This window comes from Peromyscus eremicus, chromosome 3 (genome assembly GCF_949786415.1).
Source record: "Peromyscus eremicus chromosome 3, PerEre_H2_v1, whole genome shotgun sequence".
In the NCBI taxonomy this organism is placed as follows: domain Eukaryota; kingdom Metazoa; phylum Chordata; class Mammalia; order Rodentia; family Cricetidae; genus Peromyscus; species Peromyscus eremicus.
Window position 1 is genome coordinate 59,000,251 of NC_081418.1, and position 20,841 is coordinate 59,021,091.

General features: G+C 48.9%; 2 protein-coding genes across 2 annotated transcripts; one reads left to right on the plus strand and one right to left on the minus strand.

Annotated features, from left to right (window-relative positions):
* Positions 1-6,450: 6,450 nt before the first annotated feature.
* Positions 6,451-15,700, minus strand: Tmem176b (transmembrane protein 176B). The gene is made up of 8 exons (XM_059256626.1): positions 15,538-15,700; positions 14,914-15,023; positions 12,399-12,607; positions 9,112-9,222; positions 8,775-8,831; positions 8,312-8,542; positions 7,360-7,479; positions 6,451-6,731 (listed from the first exon to the last, which is right to left on the minus strand). Exons 3-8 carry the CDS (start codon positions 12,600-12,602, stop codon positions 6,648-6,650), a joined length of 807 nt encoding a protein of 268 aa, XP_059112609.1. The 5' UTR covers positions 12,603-12,607; positions 14,914-15,023; positions 15,538-15,700; the 3' UTR covers positions 6,451-6,647.
* A 1,065-nt stretch (positions 15,701-16,765) lies between these two features.
* Tmem176a (transmembrane protein 176A) lies at positions 16,766-19,955 on the plus strand. Its single transcript, XM_059256628.1, has 6 exons — positions 16,766-16,992; positions 17,219-17,329; positions 18,395-18,451; positions 18,575-18,793; positions 19,260-19,370; positions 19,693-19,955. Exons 1-6 carry the CDS (start codon positions 16,795-16,797, stop codon positions 19,732-19,734), a joined length of 738 nt encoding a protein of 245 aa, XP_059112611.1. The 5' UTR covers positions 16,766-16,794; the 3' UTR covers positions 19,735-19,955.
* The last annotated feature ends 886 nt before the right edge of the window (positions 19,956-20,841 follow it).

A 20,841-nucleotide genomic window follows, 5' to 3' on the forward strand; every position in this document is an offset into this window, starting at 1 on the left:
ATCTCTGGGTGAGGGCAGAGCTGGCAAACATAAGGAACATAAGAACAGAGAGAGGTTAATTTTATACAGCAAGCAAGGGCAACCCTGGAGGTCATTCTCAAGGCAGCGGTTTTTCCTAAGAAGGAAAGTAAGCAGCTTTGACTGGGGAACTCACACTGGTTTGGGTAGAAAAGGCTCCTTTGCCACAGGGTCACATTCCCTGCTCAGTTCAAGTTCATATGTCACATGTTCGAAAAATAAGTGAACAGTGTGGCTGCAAACACCTTTGGGAGAATTTTACATTATAATGAGCAAATTTGCTTTGGATCACCTCAAAAGGGTATGTGAGAATAACTCAGAGCTTCTGGCTGGTCCTTGGACATCTCTCTGAATCGGGCCATATTAAGACAAATCAGAACAGAACACATCTCTAAAGACATTTAAAGAGCAGCGCATTTTACCTAAGTATAGCAGCTTGCTCCTATAAGTGCCTACCTAGCAACTACCTTCCCACTTCAGATGTTTTTCCCAAAGCTTCGTTGCATTTTTTTTTCTGCAATCTGTTCTGCGGATCTGAAAGTCTGGGATCTCTGCAGAGTTGAGGGCAAAGGGGGTTTTATCAGAAATACCCAAATAGACATGCCATGTAAGTATAAGAGATAGTATTAAAAAAAAACCCTTGCCACATATATGCAGAGTGCATAGGTCAGTCCTATGCAGGCTCCCTGGTTGTCAGCTCAGTCTTTGTGAACTGCTATGAGCCCAGGTTAGTTGATTCTGTGAGTTTTCTTGTGGTGTCCTTGACTCCTCTGGCTCCTACAATCCTTTCTCCTCCTCTTCTGCAGGAATCCCTGAACTCGCCTAATGTTTGGCTGTGGGTCTGCATCTGTTTCCATCAGTTGCTGGATGAAGCCTCTCTGATGACAGTTGGGCTAGGCACCAATCTGGTCACAGGAGATGGCCAGTTCAGGCTACCTATCTGCTATTGCTGGGAGTCTTAGCTGGGTTCATCTTTGTAGATTCCTGGGAAATTCCCTTGTGCCAGATTTTTACCTGGCCCTGAAATGCACCCCTTTTCCAGTAGTCTCTTTCAGTATTCTCCCACTCTGTTCCCCCAAACCTAATCACTCATGTTCCCATCCCTACCCAGTCCTTGTGTAGGACTCCTAACAGTGGGAACAGGAGCTGTCTCTGACTCTTTTACAGGCTTTTGGGACTCTGCTCTTCATACTGGGGTGCCTTGCATAGCCTTAATACATGGAGAGATCTTACTTCAACTTGATCATGTTTTTTTTGAGACTCATGGGAGACCTGCCCTTTGCTGAACAGAGAAGGAGGAGATGTGAATTGGGGGGTGGGACCAGAGGGGGGGGGATGGAGGAGAGGGACTAGGCGGAGAGGAGGGAGGGGAAAATGCAGTGGGAGGTAAAATAAATAAATAAATACATTTATTTTAAAAATCTTGCCACAAGGAGTGACTTCTTCCCTTCAGCTCCGATGTCTCTCCTTTAAATGTGCCTTTCCAGGCAGTTAGAAAAACCCAGACAGCTAATGCAGCGGAGGGCAGAGAAATTCCCCAGTACTTCCGAGACTAAGCAGTAAGAGTATATGATCCCATGTATAATATATAACCCACTGCTTATAAACAAGAGCCGAAAACATCAGCTGGATGTAGGTTGAATCAATAAATCCCGTCCTTCCTCCTCATGGTCATTCTACAGCCCGTCGATTAAAATCAAACCAACGCCCTGCCCTTCACCTTCCTTCCCTATCCTAACAGTGCAGGAGAAAGACCCCTGCAGAGGCAGGAGAGAAGGAGCCTCCTCTCCACCCCAGCTCTCCCAGTCCAAGTGACCTGGAGGGGTGGGGACACAGGGCCCCAAGCCTGAGGAGTGCACTGTGTTTTGTTTGTGAACGACCAGAACTTGGTCTAGACACCAAGTGACTCTCTTTGCTTTAGTTTGCTGTCTATTGCTGTGGTAAACACTGTGACTAAAAGGAACTTGGGGAAGAAAAGGTTTGTTTTCTCTTACAGCCAACAATCTATCATGAAGGGAAATCAGGGCAGGAACTCATGGAAGAGACCGAGAAGCAGGAAATGAAGCAGAGGCCACGGAGGAATGCTGCTTACCAGCTTGCTCCCCACAGCTTGCTCAGCCTGTTTTCTTATACAACCCAGGACCACCTGCCCATGGATGGCACAGCCAACAGTAGGTGGGGTTCTTCCACATTAATCATTAATCAAGAATATGCCCCACAGATTTGCCAGGCCCATCTGATGGAAGCACTTTCTCAATTGAGGGTCCTTCTTCCCAAATGACCCTGGTTTGTGTCAAGTTAACAAAACCACCAACCAGCCCTTTTATGGCCAATCTGTGCAAGCTGGAACATGATCCTGATGTTAGAGAATCCAAAAGCCAATAACACAGAAGGAAAAACAGTGCTGGGGGTGGGGGGGCAAGGACAAGAAGGAGGAACACTTCGTTGTTTATGCCCCATGGATTTAAATATTCCTTTAGAGACATTGTATTCAAACAGGCTGCAGATTACTTTCAGGGCTCCGTCAGGAACCTGACGTCAATCCCATCTGTATACACAGTTTTACCAACAAGGCAGAGCTATGTGAAGAGAGATGGATTGTTGCCTTTTCCAAGTAAACAAAAAGTAGGAGAGGGGTGGTGACGTCTGGTAGTCTGCAGAAAAGGAAAACAAATCCCAAGAAGCTCCCAGGCTCCTCATGGGGCAGGGGTGGAGGCCTACAGTAAGACAGCACAGAGAACATGGGGGAGGAGGGGCCAGAGGAAGGAAGCCAGCCCCGCTCCGAAGTCTGACACAGACCACTTTGTGCAAAAGCAACTGAAACGAAAACCAAACATGCTGACATTTGCTTGCCAGAACGGAAAAGCGAAGGGGCTTTCTCTGATCTGGCTGCATAAGGCTGGGGTCAAAATACTGAGGCAACAGTTAATGCCACTGGAGCGAGGGAAGGGAAGAGTGCTTCCTTTGACCCAGCTTTGCCTGTGTGTCTTCAGCCTGGAACTCTCTTCTAAAATCCCCTGCCAACCAAAAGGAGTAAAACAGTCTGGAGCAATGGCTCTGTGGTTAAGGGTGCTCACTGCATCTTCAGAGTTTCGTTCCCAACACTCATGTGGCAGCTCAGGACTACTGGTAGCTCCAGCCTCAGGGAACCTGATGCCTTCTTCTTCTTCTTCTTCTTCTTTTTTTTTTTTTTAATTAAGAAAAATTTTATTCCTTTTACATACCAATCACAGATCCCCCTCTCTTCCCTCCTCCCGCCCCCTCCAGCTTTCCCTCCACAGGCCACCTCCCCAACCCCTTAAGCAGATCAAGCTACACAACTGTCTTGCTTATGTAGAAGGCCTAGTCTAGTCCCATGGAGGTTCCACTGGCTTGCTTCGGTTGTCTCTGTAGGTTTCCCCATCATGATCTTGACGCCCTTTTCTGACTTCTGTGGTCATCTGCACTCATACATGCATGTACACACAGAGAAGCAATTTAAAAAACAATAAAAAAGAGTCAAACAAGATACATAATTCAAGTGGCCCTGTTCCATATCTGAATTCCTTCCACGAGGCCATCTATATGATATCTACATACTGACATCCTCTAGCCAAAAAAATCAAACCATACCACCAGCAATCAAATCCCCACCCCGCCAGCTACAGGGAGCTGCCATGACCTTGGCATTCTTCCAAAGAGTTGAGTCTTCTCCCTCCCCAGTACCACTGAGAGCAATCCCAGTTACCCTTGATGCCCAGACCTAAGACAATTGTATGTACAGCCTTCCTACCTTATGACTCCCAGCATAGAGGCTAGGTTACATGGCATGGAACTAACTACCCTCCCCTGAAAACCTGTAAGTGCAAGAAACTCCCTTTGTCCTACGGAACTGAAAGGTTTGTCTCTTCCTTCAGGTTCCTTCATGCAATTATGGGATGGTGCTGTAAGCCTCCTAATACCCGGAACTAAAGGGAGTTAGAGGTCATTTTCTTCAGGATCCCCATCATGCCGTATATGCATACATCATGCAGCCATCTCTCCTAATGTTCTCCCACTTGAAGGCCTCAGCATGGCTGTCTATGACTATAATCCTATGACTCCCTTAATCAAGCTCCTTTGAAGGGAATTTGCCTTACCTTCCTTTCTATGAACCTCCAGATTTCTTCGTATCTTTAAATATGCTAGCATCATGGCAGCCTGGGATGTAACCTCACAGTGCACCATATCTCCTTCCCCTAATGCCTTCATGATTTCAAAGAGCAAGGTATGGTTTCTACTAAGTCTTTACCCTCCCTGGCTGGAGTTTCTCCCTCCTCTGCTTTCTCATGTCCAGAGACATCCCCAGGTAGCACATATGCCAACCTGGAGATTGGAGCACTCCTATAGAGCAGTCCTGAGGTGCACCAGAGTCACCTACTATAAGTGGAAACAGAAATGGCAGTGTCTCAGGTGGAGGAGGCAAGGTCCTCCTCCAGAGGAGAATGCTCAGAAGGATGGGAAACCCTTCAGGGTGACAATGTCACCACAGTCACAGAGCAAATTCCTCTGAATTGGAACATTCCATTCTGGACAGTAGCTCATTAAGACCCAAAAAGTCCTAAAGGGAGGCTTGCTAATAATAGAGACATAAACAACTCAAAATTCTCAGGGAGTTCCAGAAACTTACAGGGCCCCACTCTCCCTAAGATTATGTAAGCAGGGAGGATTGCTAAGGGGGCTTAGATCAGCCAAACTGCCTAGAGAAGATTCTCCAACCCATCAACCTGCTTGTAAGTTAGGTAGAAAACTCCAGAATCCTGGGTCTTACAAGTTGGCACTCATGCTTGGGTGGGTTTTAGATGATAATGTTGCCTTTGAGTCATCTGTGCTCCTGTAGGCATCCCCTCACCCCTACTCCTGTAAGTAACCTCAGTAAACTCATTGGTTCATCAAGTTGAACTTGGCTGCTATCCTTATTTTGGTCTATTGTTACTTCCCTATCTGTGGTGGGTAGATGTATATTTGTCTTCTCAGGAATAGTGAGTGCCACAGGACAGATAGGCTTGCTGACTGAGACATTATCAGTTCCTTCTCCCCAAGCACTCCACTTCCTCTTTTTGGCATGTGCTAAGCCCTGGATGAAAATTTGCCTGAGATTAAGGTGCTGACACTTTTCTCTTGAGGTTTCTTGGCTCACAAATGGCCGCCTTTCCCTCTGTATCTTCACAATGCTCTCTTCCTATTATGACACTAGTCATGATGGATTGACCCACCCTGATGACCCCATTTCATCTGACTTATAAAAAAAGACTGTCTCCAAACACGGTCATATTCTGAGCCACTGGAGATTACACATTCAATGCAGATTTTGAGGGGAACATAGTAATCATAACCCACAATCCTATGGCCTCCACTCTACCCCAGAAATTGATGGCATGGTATCCTCTCTTAGCCTCAGTGTTTGACAGGCCCCAAGGACTGCTCCTGCTATACTGTGGGCTGGGATCATGGCAGGTGGAATCCTGGGCAACAAAGAAGCACCTTTGCCCAACTAAGCCATCGTTTCTTGACCAGGTAACTGGGCACTACCAATGTGCCAGTGCACACTGAGGCAGGGGAATGCTGATCACTGCCCCAGCCAGTTAAGCACCAACAGCAATCTCAGATCCTCTCCGATGAGTCATCTTTATAACTTCCCTTTTGGTCCTCACCTCTGACAGATGCTCAGTAAACACTTCACACTACTTTCCTGCTTGGTACATGCTCTTTGTGGTGTAGGCTTGATGCCTTACCTTCTAAACAAATTAAAATGTCCTTAATTCCCTGAGATCCGAACCCACAGGCCTGCCTATGGCAGGTGCCTCCTGAACACACAATGGGCTGGGTTCTGGGAAAATCAACTTGACTAGAATCACCTGAAAGATTGGCTTCTGAGCATAGATGTGGGGGATTACCTTGGTTATGTTAATTGAGAGGGAAAAGCCCACCCACTATGGGAGTCACCATTCCCTAAGTAGGGAATCTTGAACTAAGACTGGAGAAAGTGAGCCAAGCCCCAGTATGTATACATTTATCATTCTCTGCTTCTGTTTATGGCTGTGACGTGACCAGCTGCTTCAGGCTCCTGCCGCTTTGACACACCCCCCTGCCCCCTGCCATGTTGGACAGCATAATAAGATAAAACCTTTCTCCTGTAAACTGCTTTTGCTAGAGTACTTATCGCAGCATCAGGAAAGAAGACAATGCCAGGAAGATTCTAAGCACTTGAGTTATGTTCACTTTACGTAGTGGGATGGAGGCAAATCTTGAGGAAGAGTGTGACAGCGGAGACATGCAACTGTAACCACCTCCACCGTCACTCTGTCTCCATACACACCAACTCAAGGGACAGCCTTTCCCAGCACACCATCTGTGTCAGTGAAGAGCCACACCTCTCCGTGAGCAGGTGTTTTCTCTGATTGTTTCTGTTTAATTAGCATTGGGACGTTGGAGGGAGGACGGTGGAGGGAGGACGGTAGGGAGAGAGGAAGAAAGAGGGCTGGGTAGTGGCTACAACAGAAGGAGGTGTGTGCTGTGGGCCCAGCAGAGGCCCTGGGAACAGTTGCTGCTCTCCCTGGATTCCTCTGTTCAGGGACACATGTGAGCTCCGGCAGGAGCTTTGCAGCTGCTCACAGGATAACAGGAATTTCCTTGCTTGGGGAGGGAGGTGTTGAATCTCCCCCAAGAAGCTTCTTCTCTGTCTCTTCCTCATCCTGAAAATAAAATAGAAGGAAGAAATGAATGAATGGAAGAAAAGCATGAAGATGAAGCATAAAGTTTAGCTTGACTAATGGATGGAGGAAAGCATGAGGATGAGGTTAGCATCATCGATGGATGGAGGAAAGCATGAGGACGAGGTTAGTGTCACTGATGGATGGAGGAAAGCATGAGGATAAGGTTAGTGTCACTGATGGATGGAGAAAAGCATGAGGACGAGGTTAGTGTCACTGATGGATGGAGAAAAGCATGAGGACGAGGTTAGTGTCACTGATGGATGGAGGAAAGCATGAGGACGAGGTTAGCATCATCGATGGATGGAGGAAAGCATGAGGACGAGGTTAGCTTCAGCACTTGAAACCGGCAGAGGAGAGGAGGGACAGGAAGTGACAGCAGGAAGAGCACATGCAGCAAGGACCTGGGGAGTGGGACATGAACCTGGACGGAGTGGGAAATGAGGGTGAAGGAAGGCATGAAGAGGCACGAGGTAGCAGAAGTCAGACAGGCCATGAGATGGGGTCACAGTCCCCAGAGAGTGAAGGATGAGTGAGGACCAGGGACTTCCGAGGCCAGGTGCTCATCCCCGTTTTTTATGCTCAGGCCCCTGTTGTCCTGAGTACTCACCAGGGCCTGGGAGCTCTGGCCACACATACTTCGGAGACTCAGTCCCAGGGAAGCCAAAGACACAACAATCTTCAGGATACAGACAATTGTGAACATGATGCAGAATGCTAGGAACAAGTTCTAGAGGCAGAAGAGGAACAGACTCAGTCAAGAGTCAGCTCGTCCGAATCACATCTCCACCTTACCAAAGCCACACTCCGTCCAGACCCTGTTGAGTAGGTACTTCCCACCAAGGCAGGCAGTGTCTTCTAGGGATGGGGTGACCACCACTTCTAGCCCACTTGCTTGGCTTGTGAAAATGACAGCATGTTAATGATGGGCAGCCCTTCATTGGCCCTGTCATTTATTCCTGCTTCTTGACACCTTACCGTAACTCCCCGTCTGGGACCTGATTGCTAAACTGAGAAGCCAGAGGCACATAAAGAAGCTGCTAGAGGTTCTCAGGCTGACAGCCCAGCTGAGCTCCCAGCCAAGAGCCACATCCTGTGCCTGCCACATTCGTGCCTCAGTGGGAATGTCCAGCCCCAGTGAGGCCTTAGGTGACCACACCCACTGTCTCTGCCTGCAGCTGCATAGGAAAACCCCTAGTGTGAACGGTCTGTCTGAACGCAGCCAACCCCAGAGAACTGTGAGAACTATGAAGAAAGTGGTGTCTAAAGCCACCACATTTGGGGGTGACTTCTTATGTATGCATCGGTAAGCAGATAACCAGAATGGCCGTTCGTTAGAAAAGTCAGAGGGTGACCTGCTGTCTGTTCCCGCACCACCTCTGATTCAGGGAATCTTCATATATGAAGGTCTGAAAATGCCTTCAGCTTGAATGACAGCTTCCTACCCAAAGGGCTAGGGTGAGGGCCAAGTTCACAGAGCCTTCATCCTTGCCCTCCAGGGCTCCAATCCCTGAGAGCAAGGGTTGTGATGTGTCCCAGGAAAACCACACTTCCCTTCTCACCATCATTATGTTCAGGTAGGATTGGCACCTCTCTATCCTCCAGTCTGAGCTGCTGGTGTATCGCGTTATCCCATACCCACTGCCCATGCTAGATTGTAAGGGGTCACACGTGGAACTGATCTTGAAATAGTAGGAAGCACTCGTCTGCCAGATTAAGCTGTTCACACCCAGAACGGTAGCAGCCACAGCTGTAGCAATGCAAGCCAGGATGAGCAGACAGGATATGTGGCCCTGAAAGAGAGAGGTCCAGATGCAGATTCTGCTGTCAGTGACAGAGTCATGAACCGCAGCCTCAAACCTGCCCATCTTCCCCTGCTGCTATGGCAGGAAGTCCCTCCCAACCCTCCAGGAAAGGCTCATTTTATCAGTAACTAAAGGACAAAAGGTAGCAAAGTGCTGAAATGCTAGCCATTTCGGAGGGTGTAGATGGACAGGGTTGATAAAGAGAAAGCCCGAGACTCACGGACAGTTTTCCCCGTCGCTTCTCATGGACAATGGTGGCAGCTCCGGCTACAATTGCCTGGAAAGAGAAGACACCAGAAAAAAAAATGGCCTCTAGTTTACCCTACTGGCTAAGTTTCCCATCACCCTTCCACCAACAGCTCCCAGAACAGCCCAACTCAAGCAGGGTTCAAAAGACAAGCAGTCCAACTAAAAAGCAGCACATAGCAGACACTTGTCACCAATGTCTTGCCCTTCAAAAACAAAAACAAAAAACCAGGCTCTGAAGGTTTTCTCCAGCCCTGAGACAACTGTTTCCTGTTTGCCTCCACCGAGCTCCTTGATAGTTTCGTACTTACCACAGACCCTGACCAGAAGGCACAGCCAGAGGCACACAGCCCAGTCCAGGGCCCAAAGTAGATACACACCCCAAGAACACAGCTCACAAACCCCAGCAATATCTGGGTCACCTGCAAGACAGGAGGGGAAAAAAAATCAACTCTTCACATCCCAAGGATAACGGCATAGCTCCAACCCAGGTGGCGGGCTTCACCTTTTCCTCTGCTTTGGCCTCCCAGCAGCTCTGATTCTGGAAGGTTCTGTTTTAACATCCATTGAGTCACACTGGTCTGCTGTTTTTCTGTATCCCCTTCAGTCTGTCTTTCATTACTTTTCCCTAACACCATCACTTTATGCCGATTCTAACCATTTTCATCTCATTCTTCCTCAGGGGTATCATCCTGTCAAATCCTGCACCTAACCTCAGCATCTCACCCCACCCTAAGTCCTCATATCCAAACACCATGTGGAGGGTTCTGGAGTACACACAAGACATAGTGCTGAGGAGGCTGGGGATGAGCAGGCAGAGAAATACATGAGCCCTTGGAGTCAATCCCCAGGGCCAGATAAGACTGGATGAAGTAATCCATACTTATAAATCCAGCACTTGGAAAGTGAAGCCTGGGGATCCAGAAGTTCAAGGCCATCCTTGACTACATAGCTAATTTGAAGCCAGCCTAGATGACATGAGACCCTGCCTCAGGAGGAAAAAAAAAAAGGCATACCAGTGAGACTCCTTTTTAGAAATAGGAGAATGGGTGAGTCACATGGCCTACCAGTGAAACTGTACCCCCACCTGGATTCTGGCCCCCTTGCCAGTTCCCAAGTCCATGCCTTCCCAGCTAGTCCTTAGTCCCACAGCTGGGCCCTCTTTCCAAGCCCAGAAGACTTCCATCAAGCAGACTCAGGCCACACCAACCAGAACAGGTGAGTAACCTGCCTAACAACAGACCTGCACACATCCCTGGACTCTGTCTACTGAGACCCTTTCCCCAGGCCAATGCCATCCCAGCTCATCCCTGGCCCTGTGGCTGCTGGCCCCCCCCAATCCAAGTGGGTTTCTACCACTAAGACACAGACCACACCAGCCAAAACAGGCCCAAGCTACATAAGCCAGAACAGAACACCAGCAGACTCCATATGCCCAGTTGGAAGAACAGATGCCATAGGCCCACATACCATCTACACCATCCAAAGAACAGCCCCAGCAAGCTCTACCAGAGGCAAGTACCCCAGAAGAATACTCTGGGGTACCTAGGGTACCCCAGATATTTTACTGGAGGCCAGGCAGGATCTAGAGACCCAAGAAGACTTCAGCTTTACCATAGGCCAGACCAGAACCAGGGAACCAAGGCCCCTAGAACCCCAGTGGAGACATCCTACTGGACCTGAAGACTCATCAGTCACCAGAACCCTTGGCCACTTAGGCCAAAAGACCAGATAAGAAACAGAAACCAAGGAACAAAACACTGATCCAACAAAGACAAACAAAGGAATCAACACCTAGATCTATAATCACCCCAAATCCAGATGCCTAAATACCAGTATAAGAGCACAATCAGTAACAGAAAGGCAATATGGCATCACCAGAGCCCAGCTATCCTATGACAGCAAGACCTGAACAAAGCAATACAGCTGAAACACAAGAAAACGACCTCAAAATTAACTTTATGAAGATGATAGAGGTCCTTAAAGAGGAAATGAAAAAAAAATCTCTTAAGGAAATGGAAGAAGTGACAGCCAAAACACTGGAGAAAATCAATATATATATACATATATTGGTTTTTTGAGACAGGGTTTCTCTGTGTAGCTTTGCGCCTTTCCTGGAACTCACTTGGTAGCCCAGGCTGGCCTCGAACTCACAGAGATCCGCCTGGCTCTGCCTCCTGAGTGCTGGGATTAAAGGCGTGCGCCACCACTCAATAAATATCTTAAAGAATTTCACAAAAAAAAACAAACAAGAAAAAAAATTAACAAACAGCCAACAGAAACAAAACAGTTCAAGACCTGAAAATGGAAATAGAGGGGGAAAAAAAGAAAGAAAGAGGGAATTCTAGAAATGGAAAACTTGGGTAAGAGAACAGGAACTACAGATATAACATTACCAACAGAATACAAGAGATGGAACAGAGAATCTCAGGCACTGAAGATGTGACAGAGAAAATAGATTCAATGGTCAAAGGAAACGTTAAATCTAAAAAAATTCCTAACACACAACATCCAGAATATCTAGGACACTATGAAAAGACCAAACCTAAGAACAATAGGAATAGAAGAAGGAGAAGAATGCCTGCTCAAAGGCCCAGAAAATATATTCAACAAAATATATTCAAGAAAACTTTCCCAACCTATAAAGGCACAAGAAGCAGAACACCAAATAGACTGGACTGGAAAAAAAAAGTCCCCTTGCCACATAATAATCAAAACACTAAGCATACAGAATAAAGAAAGAATATTAAATATTGCAAAGGAAAAACACTACAAAGGAAAAAGGCCAAATAACATATAAAGGTAGACCTATCGGAATTACACCTGACTTTTCAATGGAGCCTTCTAAAAGCCAGTACAGACTTCTTAGAAACTCTAAGAGACCATGGATACTATACCCAGATTACTATACCCAGCAAAAATTTCAATCACTATAAATGGAGAAAACAAGATATTTCACGACAAAGTCAAATTTAATCAATGTCTATCCACAAACCCAGCTCCACAGAAAGTACTAGAAAGAAAGTCACCAGTCATTAATATCTCTCAATATCGATAGATTCAATTCATTAATAAAAATAAAAGGCTAACAGAATGGATATGAAAACAAGACCCGTCCTTCTGCTCTGTACAAGAAATACACCTCAACATCAAAGACAGACATTACCTCAGAGTAAAGTGTTGGAGAAAAAATTTTCAATAAAGTAGACTGAAGAAGCAAGCTGGTATAGCAATCCTAATATCTAACAAAATAGACCTCAAACTAGAATTAATCAAAATTTGGTTAATCTTGTCTTGCACCCGCAGCCTTCAGCCCCCATGAACTCCAGGGAACAAATGAACTCACAGCCTGAAATTCCTCTTCCATCACCCAGTCTCTGGCTGACATAGCCCTCTCTGCACCAGAGAGGGGGTTGGTTACTCCTTTCTATGCAAATCCCTGCAGAGAAATGTTCAAAACCTCTCCCCAAATGTGAGGGGATGAGTGAGCTCCTGTGTTCTTCCCTGAGGAGTCAACCTGATTTCCTCTGTATCCCATAAAGAGGAGAGTTCCCACCCTCTGTGCCACCTCATTAACCCACCAACCACCAACTCTCACCCCTAGAGCCAGCTGCCCATGGTGGATGCTGGCCTTGGAGGGTCCAGTGTCCTGAAGGCAGGAGAAAAACTTCTTTGGGGAGCCTATGGCTCTCAGCAGCTGCTCCAAAGCTGATTGGTGGTGGATGTGGACGTTGATGTGGGTGGACTGAGGGAGTGCGGAGGCCACTTCAGCTCCATTCACTGTCACCGTGGTTTGGGTCATCTTTCCTGGTGGAGAAAACAACAGGAATGGATGAAGTGTGGGAACCAGGAAAGGCAAAGTGGAGTGACTAACGGCTCAAGGTCAAGAAGCTCTCCCGGGGCAGATAGCAATGTCATGGTGGTCCCACTTGTAGAGTCATTCACCACACACAGTCCTGGGCCCTTCCCAAAGGATTGATGGAGTGTTATTGTTTGAACATGCAGGGCTCCTCAAAGACTGTTGCATGCTTGGTCTTGGCTGGAGGTGCTATTGGAGGAGACTCTGGAGACTCGAGAAGTGGAGACTGATTGGAAGATGTAAGTCAACAGGGGTGTGCCTTTGAAGAGCATCTAGCCCCTCTCAGATTCATTTCTCCCCTCTCCTTCCCTCCTCCCTCCCTCCTCCCTCCTTCCCTTCCTCCCTCCCCTCCTCTCTCTCTCCTTCCTGACCACTATGAGGTAAGCAGCCTCCACTACACACTCCCACCACCCTGATATTCTGCCTTGCCTTGGGCCCAGAGTGATGGGCTGGCCTCAGCTCAAAACACCTGAAACAGCAAGCCATGCAAAGAAATTTATAAATCTACCTCCTTCAAGTTGTTTTCCTCAGATGTTTATTCACAGTAACATAAGGCTGCCTAACACAGCTTGGCTTGGGTCTAAGTAGGACAAAAAAAAATCTGAGTTCACACACACACACACACACACACACACACACACACACACATACTTTTACTAGTTAAAATGTTGAAAAGAGGACCGAGGAGACGGCTCAGTGGATTACAAACTTGCTGTATGAGGACCAGCCTTCAGACCCCAGAACCCAGGGAAAAGCTGAGCAGGTGTGATGGCTTCCTGTGACTCCAGCACTTGGGAGGTAGAGACAGAATTCCCAGGGCAGGCTGGCCAGCTAAGCTCTGCGTTTAACTGAGAAAGAACCCACCTCAGTTAAGTGGAGATCAATCAAGGAAAACATGCAATGTCAACTTTGGGCTTCCATTTGCATGCTCACATGCATATGTGCACCTACTTTAGTGGACTAATGCAGCTTTAGTGGCCGTTGTCAGTTACCCTGGACTAATGCAGCTTTAGTGGGGTTGTCAGTTACCCTGGACTAATGCAGCTTTAGTGGGGTCGTCAGTTACCCTGGACTAATGCAGCTTTAGTGGCCGTTGTCAGTTACCCTCCATGGATGTTGTAGAAATGACCATATACCAGTGTCATCCAAGAACAGAGTTTCTCTCCCCACTCCCTGAGTACGCTAGCAATTTCTGCTTTCTTCAGTTTCGCGTAAGAGAAATTACACTCTATTATGTTTTAATTTAATGCAATAAATTGCTCCATTTTCATTGCTTATCTTGAAGTTTGGCTAATATTTATCTTTATGAAAACACAGCTACCATCAAGATATGTATTGCAAAAGTTCCCTCCAGGTGTGGTGGCACACCTTTAATCCCAACACTCAGGAGGTAGAGGTAGGTGGATTTCTATGAGTTGGAGGATAGCCTGGTCTATATAGCAAGTTCTGGGCCAGCCAAGGATACACAATGAGATCCTGTCTCAAAAAATAAAAATAAAAATTCCCTAATACCCTGCCCTAGTAAATCCCCTTGTCTGGGCTTCCCACTTGGTTTCTGTAACTGTTGTGGCAGTTCTTACATTATGAATGTGGTTGGCTGGTTTTTTTGTTTCTTAAGGGCATTATTTATTCCTTCTCTTGTAAGCTCTTCATTCTCATGCTTCCTGATTTTTTTTTTCATGAAAGTTCTTTGTATATTTGAGAATTTGCCGTTGGCACCCTGCGCTCACACTCACACACCTACGTGAACAAGTGCAAACACCACTGAAGAAGAGGTGTTGCTCTTCCGATCTACGTCATAGTTTGGCAGATACAGAGGCGAGGACCCACGGTGCTGGCCGATGTAGTAATTTCTGAAAAACAGTTTCTACTGTGGTATACATCACCTTTCTCCCACTGACAGAACACTGCCCTGAGTTCCCATAGGGCCTTGGGCCCCTGAGGTCTTCAGATTCTAGTACTTGAATGTCCGATGGCCTCCTCACCGTTGCTGCCTAGAGTCTACTAAAGCTAGTGAAACTCTAAAGCTAGAGTTTAACACCTCCTGCCTGCCCCCCGACTCTCTCCTGTTCCTGGGTCAGAACTGGCATGGCCATTTTAGCCCCTCTGATCAGCTTGGATCCAAAAGAAATTTTGCCCGGGTAATCTGGTTAAGTATCAGTTTCAACGGGATATTGATAACCGCCAGTCTCGCCTCTGGTTCCATCCATTTGTGTTCGTCCCACACCTTAGAGCACTTTTCACTTCCACTCACCTGGGCCCTCTGAGGTGAAAGAATGAAGATGGACAGCTCTTCAGGAGGGAGGAAGAGACTTTGGACTTCTTCGCAGAAGCACAAATGAAGGCCCCAGGTTCTCACCTTCCCTTGAGGTTCCAGGAGGGAGGAAGAAAATCTCAGTCCTGTCTGTGTGCTGACCCCTTCCCGACCCTCAGTACCACCACTGCCCTGGCCACTCACAAACCTCCGTGCTCCCCACTGCTGCCGCCCCTCCAGAGAGGGGCTCACCGATATCCCTCCTCCCAGTGCCCAGGAACAGAGAAACCAAACGCCCCGGGACTTCACTCCACAACCACCCCACCTCTGCTTGGTCTCAAAGGCCCCACTCTCAGAATGCAGGTGTGAGGCTCTGGTAATTGCGGCAGGCAAAGCTAGGCCCTGGCCTCCCCAGCCTCAGCCCTGTTTCCAGAGTCACAGCCTCTGTCCAACATGTCCCTCCCTCCCTAGAGTCCTACAAGAAGGCAGCCACCACGGAGGGAGCCGGAGCGGCAGCAGCCTGGGCTAGGGTGGAGCTTGGGGAGTCGGTTTGGAGACTCCTCCAGAGAAGGGGCTCTGTGCTCCAAGAGGGGCTAGCCTGGGCTGTGAGGGGCCCATCCTCACCTGCTATCCTCTGAGAGAGGTGGGGCTGGAGCAGAGAGGTCTGGGAGGAGCTGACTTGGAGCTACTGACCCCACAGGAGTAGATAAGAGGGAGGAGAACAGGAAGAAGGGGTGGAGGGAGGGAGGCAGGGGGCCTGACCAGAGTCTCTCAGTTTCCCAGCAAGTAGCTGACACGAAGGGGCCCCACTTGGGGGGGTTCCGTTTGGAGTAGATGATCAGGCCTGTGCAGCAGGGATGCAGGTGACACAGGGACACACATACACCCAAGGCAGCACAGACCCACGGTCACTTAGAAAACTCCAGCCCTGATGGGACCAGAAGAGAGACTATTCTCAAAGATTCCACAGACTTGATCCATGCCAGTCCCAACCCAATGCCTACCTCACCCACCTTCCCCAGCTCCCCATGCCCACGGAGGAACTGACTTCTGGAAAGCCCCTGAAGGGGCCCTCAGTCCCAGCTGCCTGCCAGGAAGTGCTAAAGTCTGGCCATCCTCCCTCCCCTTCTGGCTCCCACCCAATTTCTCCCTCCTGCCAGGGCTGAGGTTCTCAACTACAGCCAGCTCCTCCCTGTGTCCCTCAGCCGCCCTGCTGCACACTCCCCTGGTCTCAGAGGAGAGAGCAGGTAAGACAGCCCACCCCGTCCCATCCTGGGCCTTGTGGCTTCTGGGAATCACTTCAGCATGAACTGCTTTCCCAGTCCACCCTGTTCCCATGGAGCTTGCCAGGGTGAAGGGCACCCTGAGATCTGCCTCCAGGAACAGTGTGGTCTCTGTCTCTGCCACTCAGTCCTGTGGGGACAGGGTCGGTCAGTGCTGAGTGCTGATCCAAGGAGACAGAGGACTCCGGGGTGCGGTGGTCCCTGGGACCCTGGTAGGGAAGAGATATTACAACAGGAGCTAAATGGGCAGCTGGGGGGCGGCGCTGTAAATGGGCTTAGGCTCTGACCTGGGGTCAGAGAACTCTGAGGAGAAGAGGCTGAGAGAAGAGGCCCAGTCAGGAGTGAAGTGAAGAGGAAAGGCACATGGGCACTGCTTGATGTCAACATCAGGCCCCTGAAGACCATGGCAGGGGGGACACGAAGCAGATGTGGGGTGAAGAGGGAGCCCCAACAGCAGCATGCCTCCCTGACAGACAACCCTCCAAAAGAGATCAGACACAGCCAGGGACAGCCTTTCTGTGCCACTGGACTTCCCAACTCCAGGAAGCTGGAAAATCTGTCACATATTCCTTCCTGCTGTTCGTTTTCTCCCTCACAGATGATGTCCACAGACATGGAGACTGCAGATGCCGGGAAGGTGGCCCTTGAGACCCCACAACCCACCCACATCGATGTGCACATCCACCAGGAGTCTGCTCTGGCCAAACTCCTGCTGGCCGGATGCTCCATGCTACGGCTCCCAGCATCTGCCTCAACCAGGAATCTGGGCAGCAGCCGGCTGCTGGTGGCCTCCTGGGTGAGAGAAGCTCCATGCTTCACGGGCCGGGGAGGGACACCCAGCCAGGCTAAGGAACAGTCCTCTTTCTTGCTTGCCGCACTTTCCTCTGGCCTCCCTCTATGCCTAAGACCTTGAGCTGGTTTTATCTTCTTATTAGGAATCAGTCCAAGCTGTGCACGCAGCTGCAAGCTAACAGGTGGACCCACTGCTCGAGAGTCATGTTCTCAAGTCCTCTCTCTTCCAGGTGGTGCAGATAGTGCTGGGGGTTCTGAGTGTGGCTCTGGGTGGAATCCTCTACATCTGCCAGTATTTCGCCATGAAAACCTCAGGTGCCCCGATCTGGACTGGGATCGTGGTGAGTGTGGCATCATGAAGGCCCAAGGCTGTCAGACAGGAGAGGGATGATGTTCTCTTTGCCTCCTTTACAGCACCACCATTGATGTGGCATCAGAGCGTGTGTGTGTAGCCAGACAGACCTGAATGATGGAGTCTGGTTTGGTGCTTGTGTAGATGACGGGAGTGAGGGAACGTTTGCGTGCACAGATGCAGGTCAGCTCTGTCTCTTGCCCCACGCTCCACCCACCAGGCTGGCAGGTGCTCCTCGTCATCAATGGCAGTCATCAGTCAAGGCTCTAAGGGCTCACCCACCGCCAATGTCTGCCTCAAGACAGGGGAAGTGGAAAATGTCAGGCAGGAAGCACCTCCTACTTCCTTTTGCACATCGTTTAGGGATCCAGGGATGTATTCCGATGTGCTGTTATCTCTAATGTCAGCTGGTTGGGCTGAGCATGGTGGGTACAGAGACCTTTCTGACAGACCCACACTCTCAGAACAGCAAAAACACATGTATTCATTGAGAGGAGAGACTAAAGTAAGTGTTCTAACCCATCCAAAGGCAGGAACATGCGGATTCATTATAGAATAGTCAAATAGGGGGGCCAGGACCCATGTGTCCACGGGGCTGCACCAGACTTCCTGTTCTGTCCTCATTAGATGGACCCCATAGCTGCTAAGACAGGACCCAGGTTGCCTAAAGTCACATCCTGCATCGGCAGCTTTTCCAACAACTTGGGACTTTGATCCACAAGATTCCTGGTCCCTGGAATGTTCATGAAGAATCCAGTGTGATTTTAAAGGGAAGCTGTAGGGACAGACAAGAAGGCTCACATTTGGCCTAACCATGAGCATTTAGGTGTCACTGAAACAGTGTTCTACACCCTCACTGACGAGCGCCAGGCTCATCACCCTACACAGTTAGTCCACCAGAGTCGATAAAACGTAGCAGAACACCTGGGATGCAGACAGAATGGTGTAGGCCATGTGGCTGGCACTACGGATGAGAGTCACAGGGGAAACGAGGCAGAGGATTAACGGGCATTTGTATTCCTATGCTGACTCTTCTGGTTCAATGTCTACCCAGGCTATGCTGGCTGGAGCCGTTGCCTTCCTTCACAAGAAACGGGGTGGTACCTGCTGGGTGAGTTTAGGACCAGGCAAGACCCACCCTCTGCCTGGAGGCTACACCAGGCTCCTGCCCCATCACACACGGGCTGGGTAAATCTGAATCTTCAAGTCTCCCTCTAACTCCTCCTCTCCCTAGGCCCTGTTGAGGATCCTTCTTGTGCTGACAAGTTTCGGCACGGCAGTGGCTGCCATCATTATTGCAGCTCCTGAGTTCCATGTTTACCGATACTACATCAGCTATGATGACTGTCTAGGCGACTCTTCAAATCGCTGGCCCACCAAGCCCCCCAGCACCCCAGGTCCCGAAGAAGCTGACAGGATAGCCCTGTGCATGTTCTACACAAGCATGCTAAAGGTAAGTGGCCGTGGAGAAGGGCAGCTGCAGACAGTGTCAGGGAGACTAAGACAGGCAGGAGAAGGTACCCGTCCCTCTAGTCCTGAGGATTGTCCCTAAAGAGGCAGGACTGAGCAAACCAGAAACTGTTCCCACTACACTGCTGTGGATGTCACACACTGTTAGGAAAGAAATGCTGCCGGCCACAAGCAATGAGGGGCCCAGGATTGCAAATATGGCCAGGGTTACCAACATGGTAAATGTGTGACCTCCCTGAGGCTGTCACTCACATCGCAGCACAGCTACTGAGGAGAGTGGAAAAGGTTTCTGGTGAATTCTATCCCCTGGACCCATGATCCATCTGTAGTCCAGAAGCTGTAGACTTGGAGGTGAGGGTTAGAAAATGGCCCTTGTCAGGAGAGAGGATGAAAGGGGCAGGAACGTGGGCGTCACTCCAGCACCCTTGTCTTTTGCCCCGTGTCCCCAGCCCCTGCTCATAAGTCTCCAAGCAATGCTCTTCGGTGTCTGGGCACTGCTGCTCCTGGCTTCTCTCACCCCTGTATGTATTTACTTCTGGAAAAGATTCTTCACAAAGGCGGTGAGTCCCTGTGTCAATGTGTTTGGGGCAGGGCATGTTCAGATGAGACATCAATGCTTAGGGAAGAAGGGGATTCATTATGTGGGTCCCAAGAAGAATCATGTCTTTCTATCCCATCCCACAAGGTCCCTGTTTCCAACCAATGTCCCTATCCAAAGACCCCACGAAGCCATAGAAGGCCACATCTATCCAGGCTTGTGGAGCTTTTTGTCATGGGTCCTGTACAGCTGAGATTGGCTCTGGCTGGCTCCAGAACTAGCTAGCCTAGAGCACAGGACCCTTCTCTCCCCATCACTAACGTCTCCCCTGGCCTTTTCCTTAGGAAACAGACGAGAAGAAACTGCTGGGTGCAAATGTCATCTAGCCCTGCTTCTCTCTTGCTCTGGGGGTCCCTCCTGAAGCCTGAAAGAAGAGTCAGACAGGAGCAAATAGACCCTACCCCACTGCCAGGGCATGACCATTGCCTGGCTCTGCCCAGCATCACAGCTGCTCACAGCAGCACTTGCTCTTTCTCCTTTACCTTCACCACCCCATGCTCCTTCCCAGGCAGTGGCTTGATAATAAAGTCTCGCGTCATTGCCAGCAGATTCTTGCTTTGTCACTCTACTGGTTGGCTGGGAGACAGGGAAGTGTGAGGACAGTAAGCCTATGATGCACCCCATACAGCTCCAACCTCCTACCCAGGTCTAGAATCATACAACCTGAAAACAACTGACTGGACATGCAGGGTGCAGGGGGTAGAGATTCTGTCCCCGAATTCCAATTTAAGAAGATGGATGTTTGGTAGTTGGATGAATGGGTTTTTATTTTTACTGTTGAGCAAAATCAAAACACAGACAGCATAACATGAAGATACAATCGTTTCAGAAACCTCATTTGTCTATTTGGGGCTGTTTAGATGGAGACTTGCTGTGTTACCCAGGCTGAACTTGAATTCATGATTGTCTTGCCTCAGCCTCCTCAGTGCTAGGATCACAGATGTGTACCACCATCCCAGCTCTGAAAACTTTTTTTTCAAGTTAGCTATCCAATGACATGGTGAGATAAACCCCAGATTAGTCATCCCATAAAAATGCCTAAAACCAGACAACATATGACTCATATATTTAAAATTCCCCAATATATATATACTATCAAGAAAATAAAAACAGCCTCAAAGGCCATATGAAGGCTGGGAGATGGATCCAGACAGCTGAGTCTTGAGTTGGTCTATGCCAGGGTGCCATGAGCACCTGCACATTTGGGGGGTCCTCCTGAAGGACCTATAGGGCTCAGCATGTGTCTGCAGTCTGTATAACCTATAGTATCAAGGAGATACACTCCAGAATCACGGGCAGGAAGACGTTCTAGGTGGACTCTAGGGAAACCCAGTGTTTCTTCTTACATTCCCCTCGGGTGAGAGGCCACTCAGGTGCAGGCCTGCCTCTGCCAGAGGAACTCGTGTAAGACTCCAAGACAGGGATTTTACTGA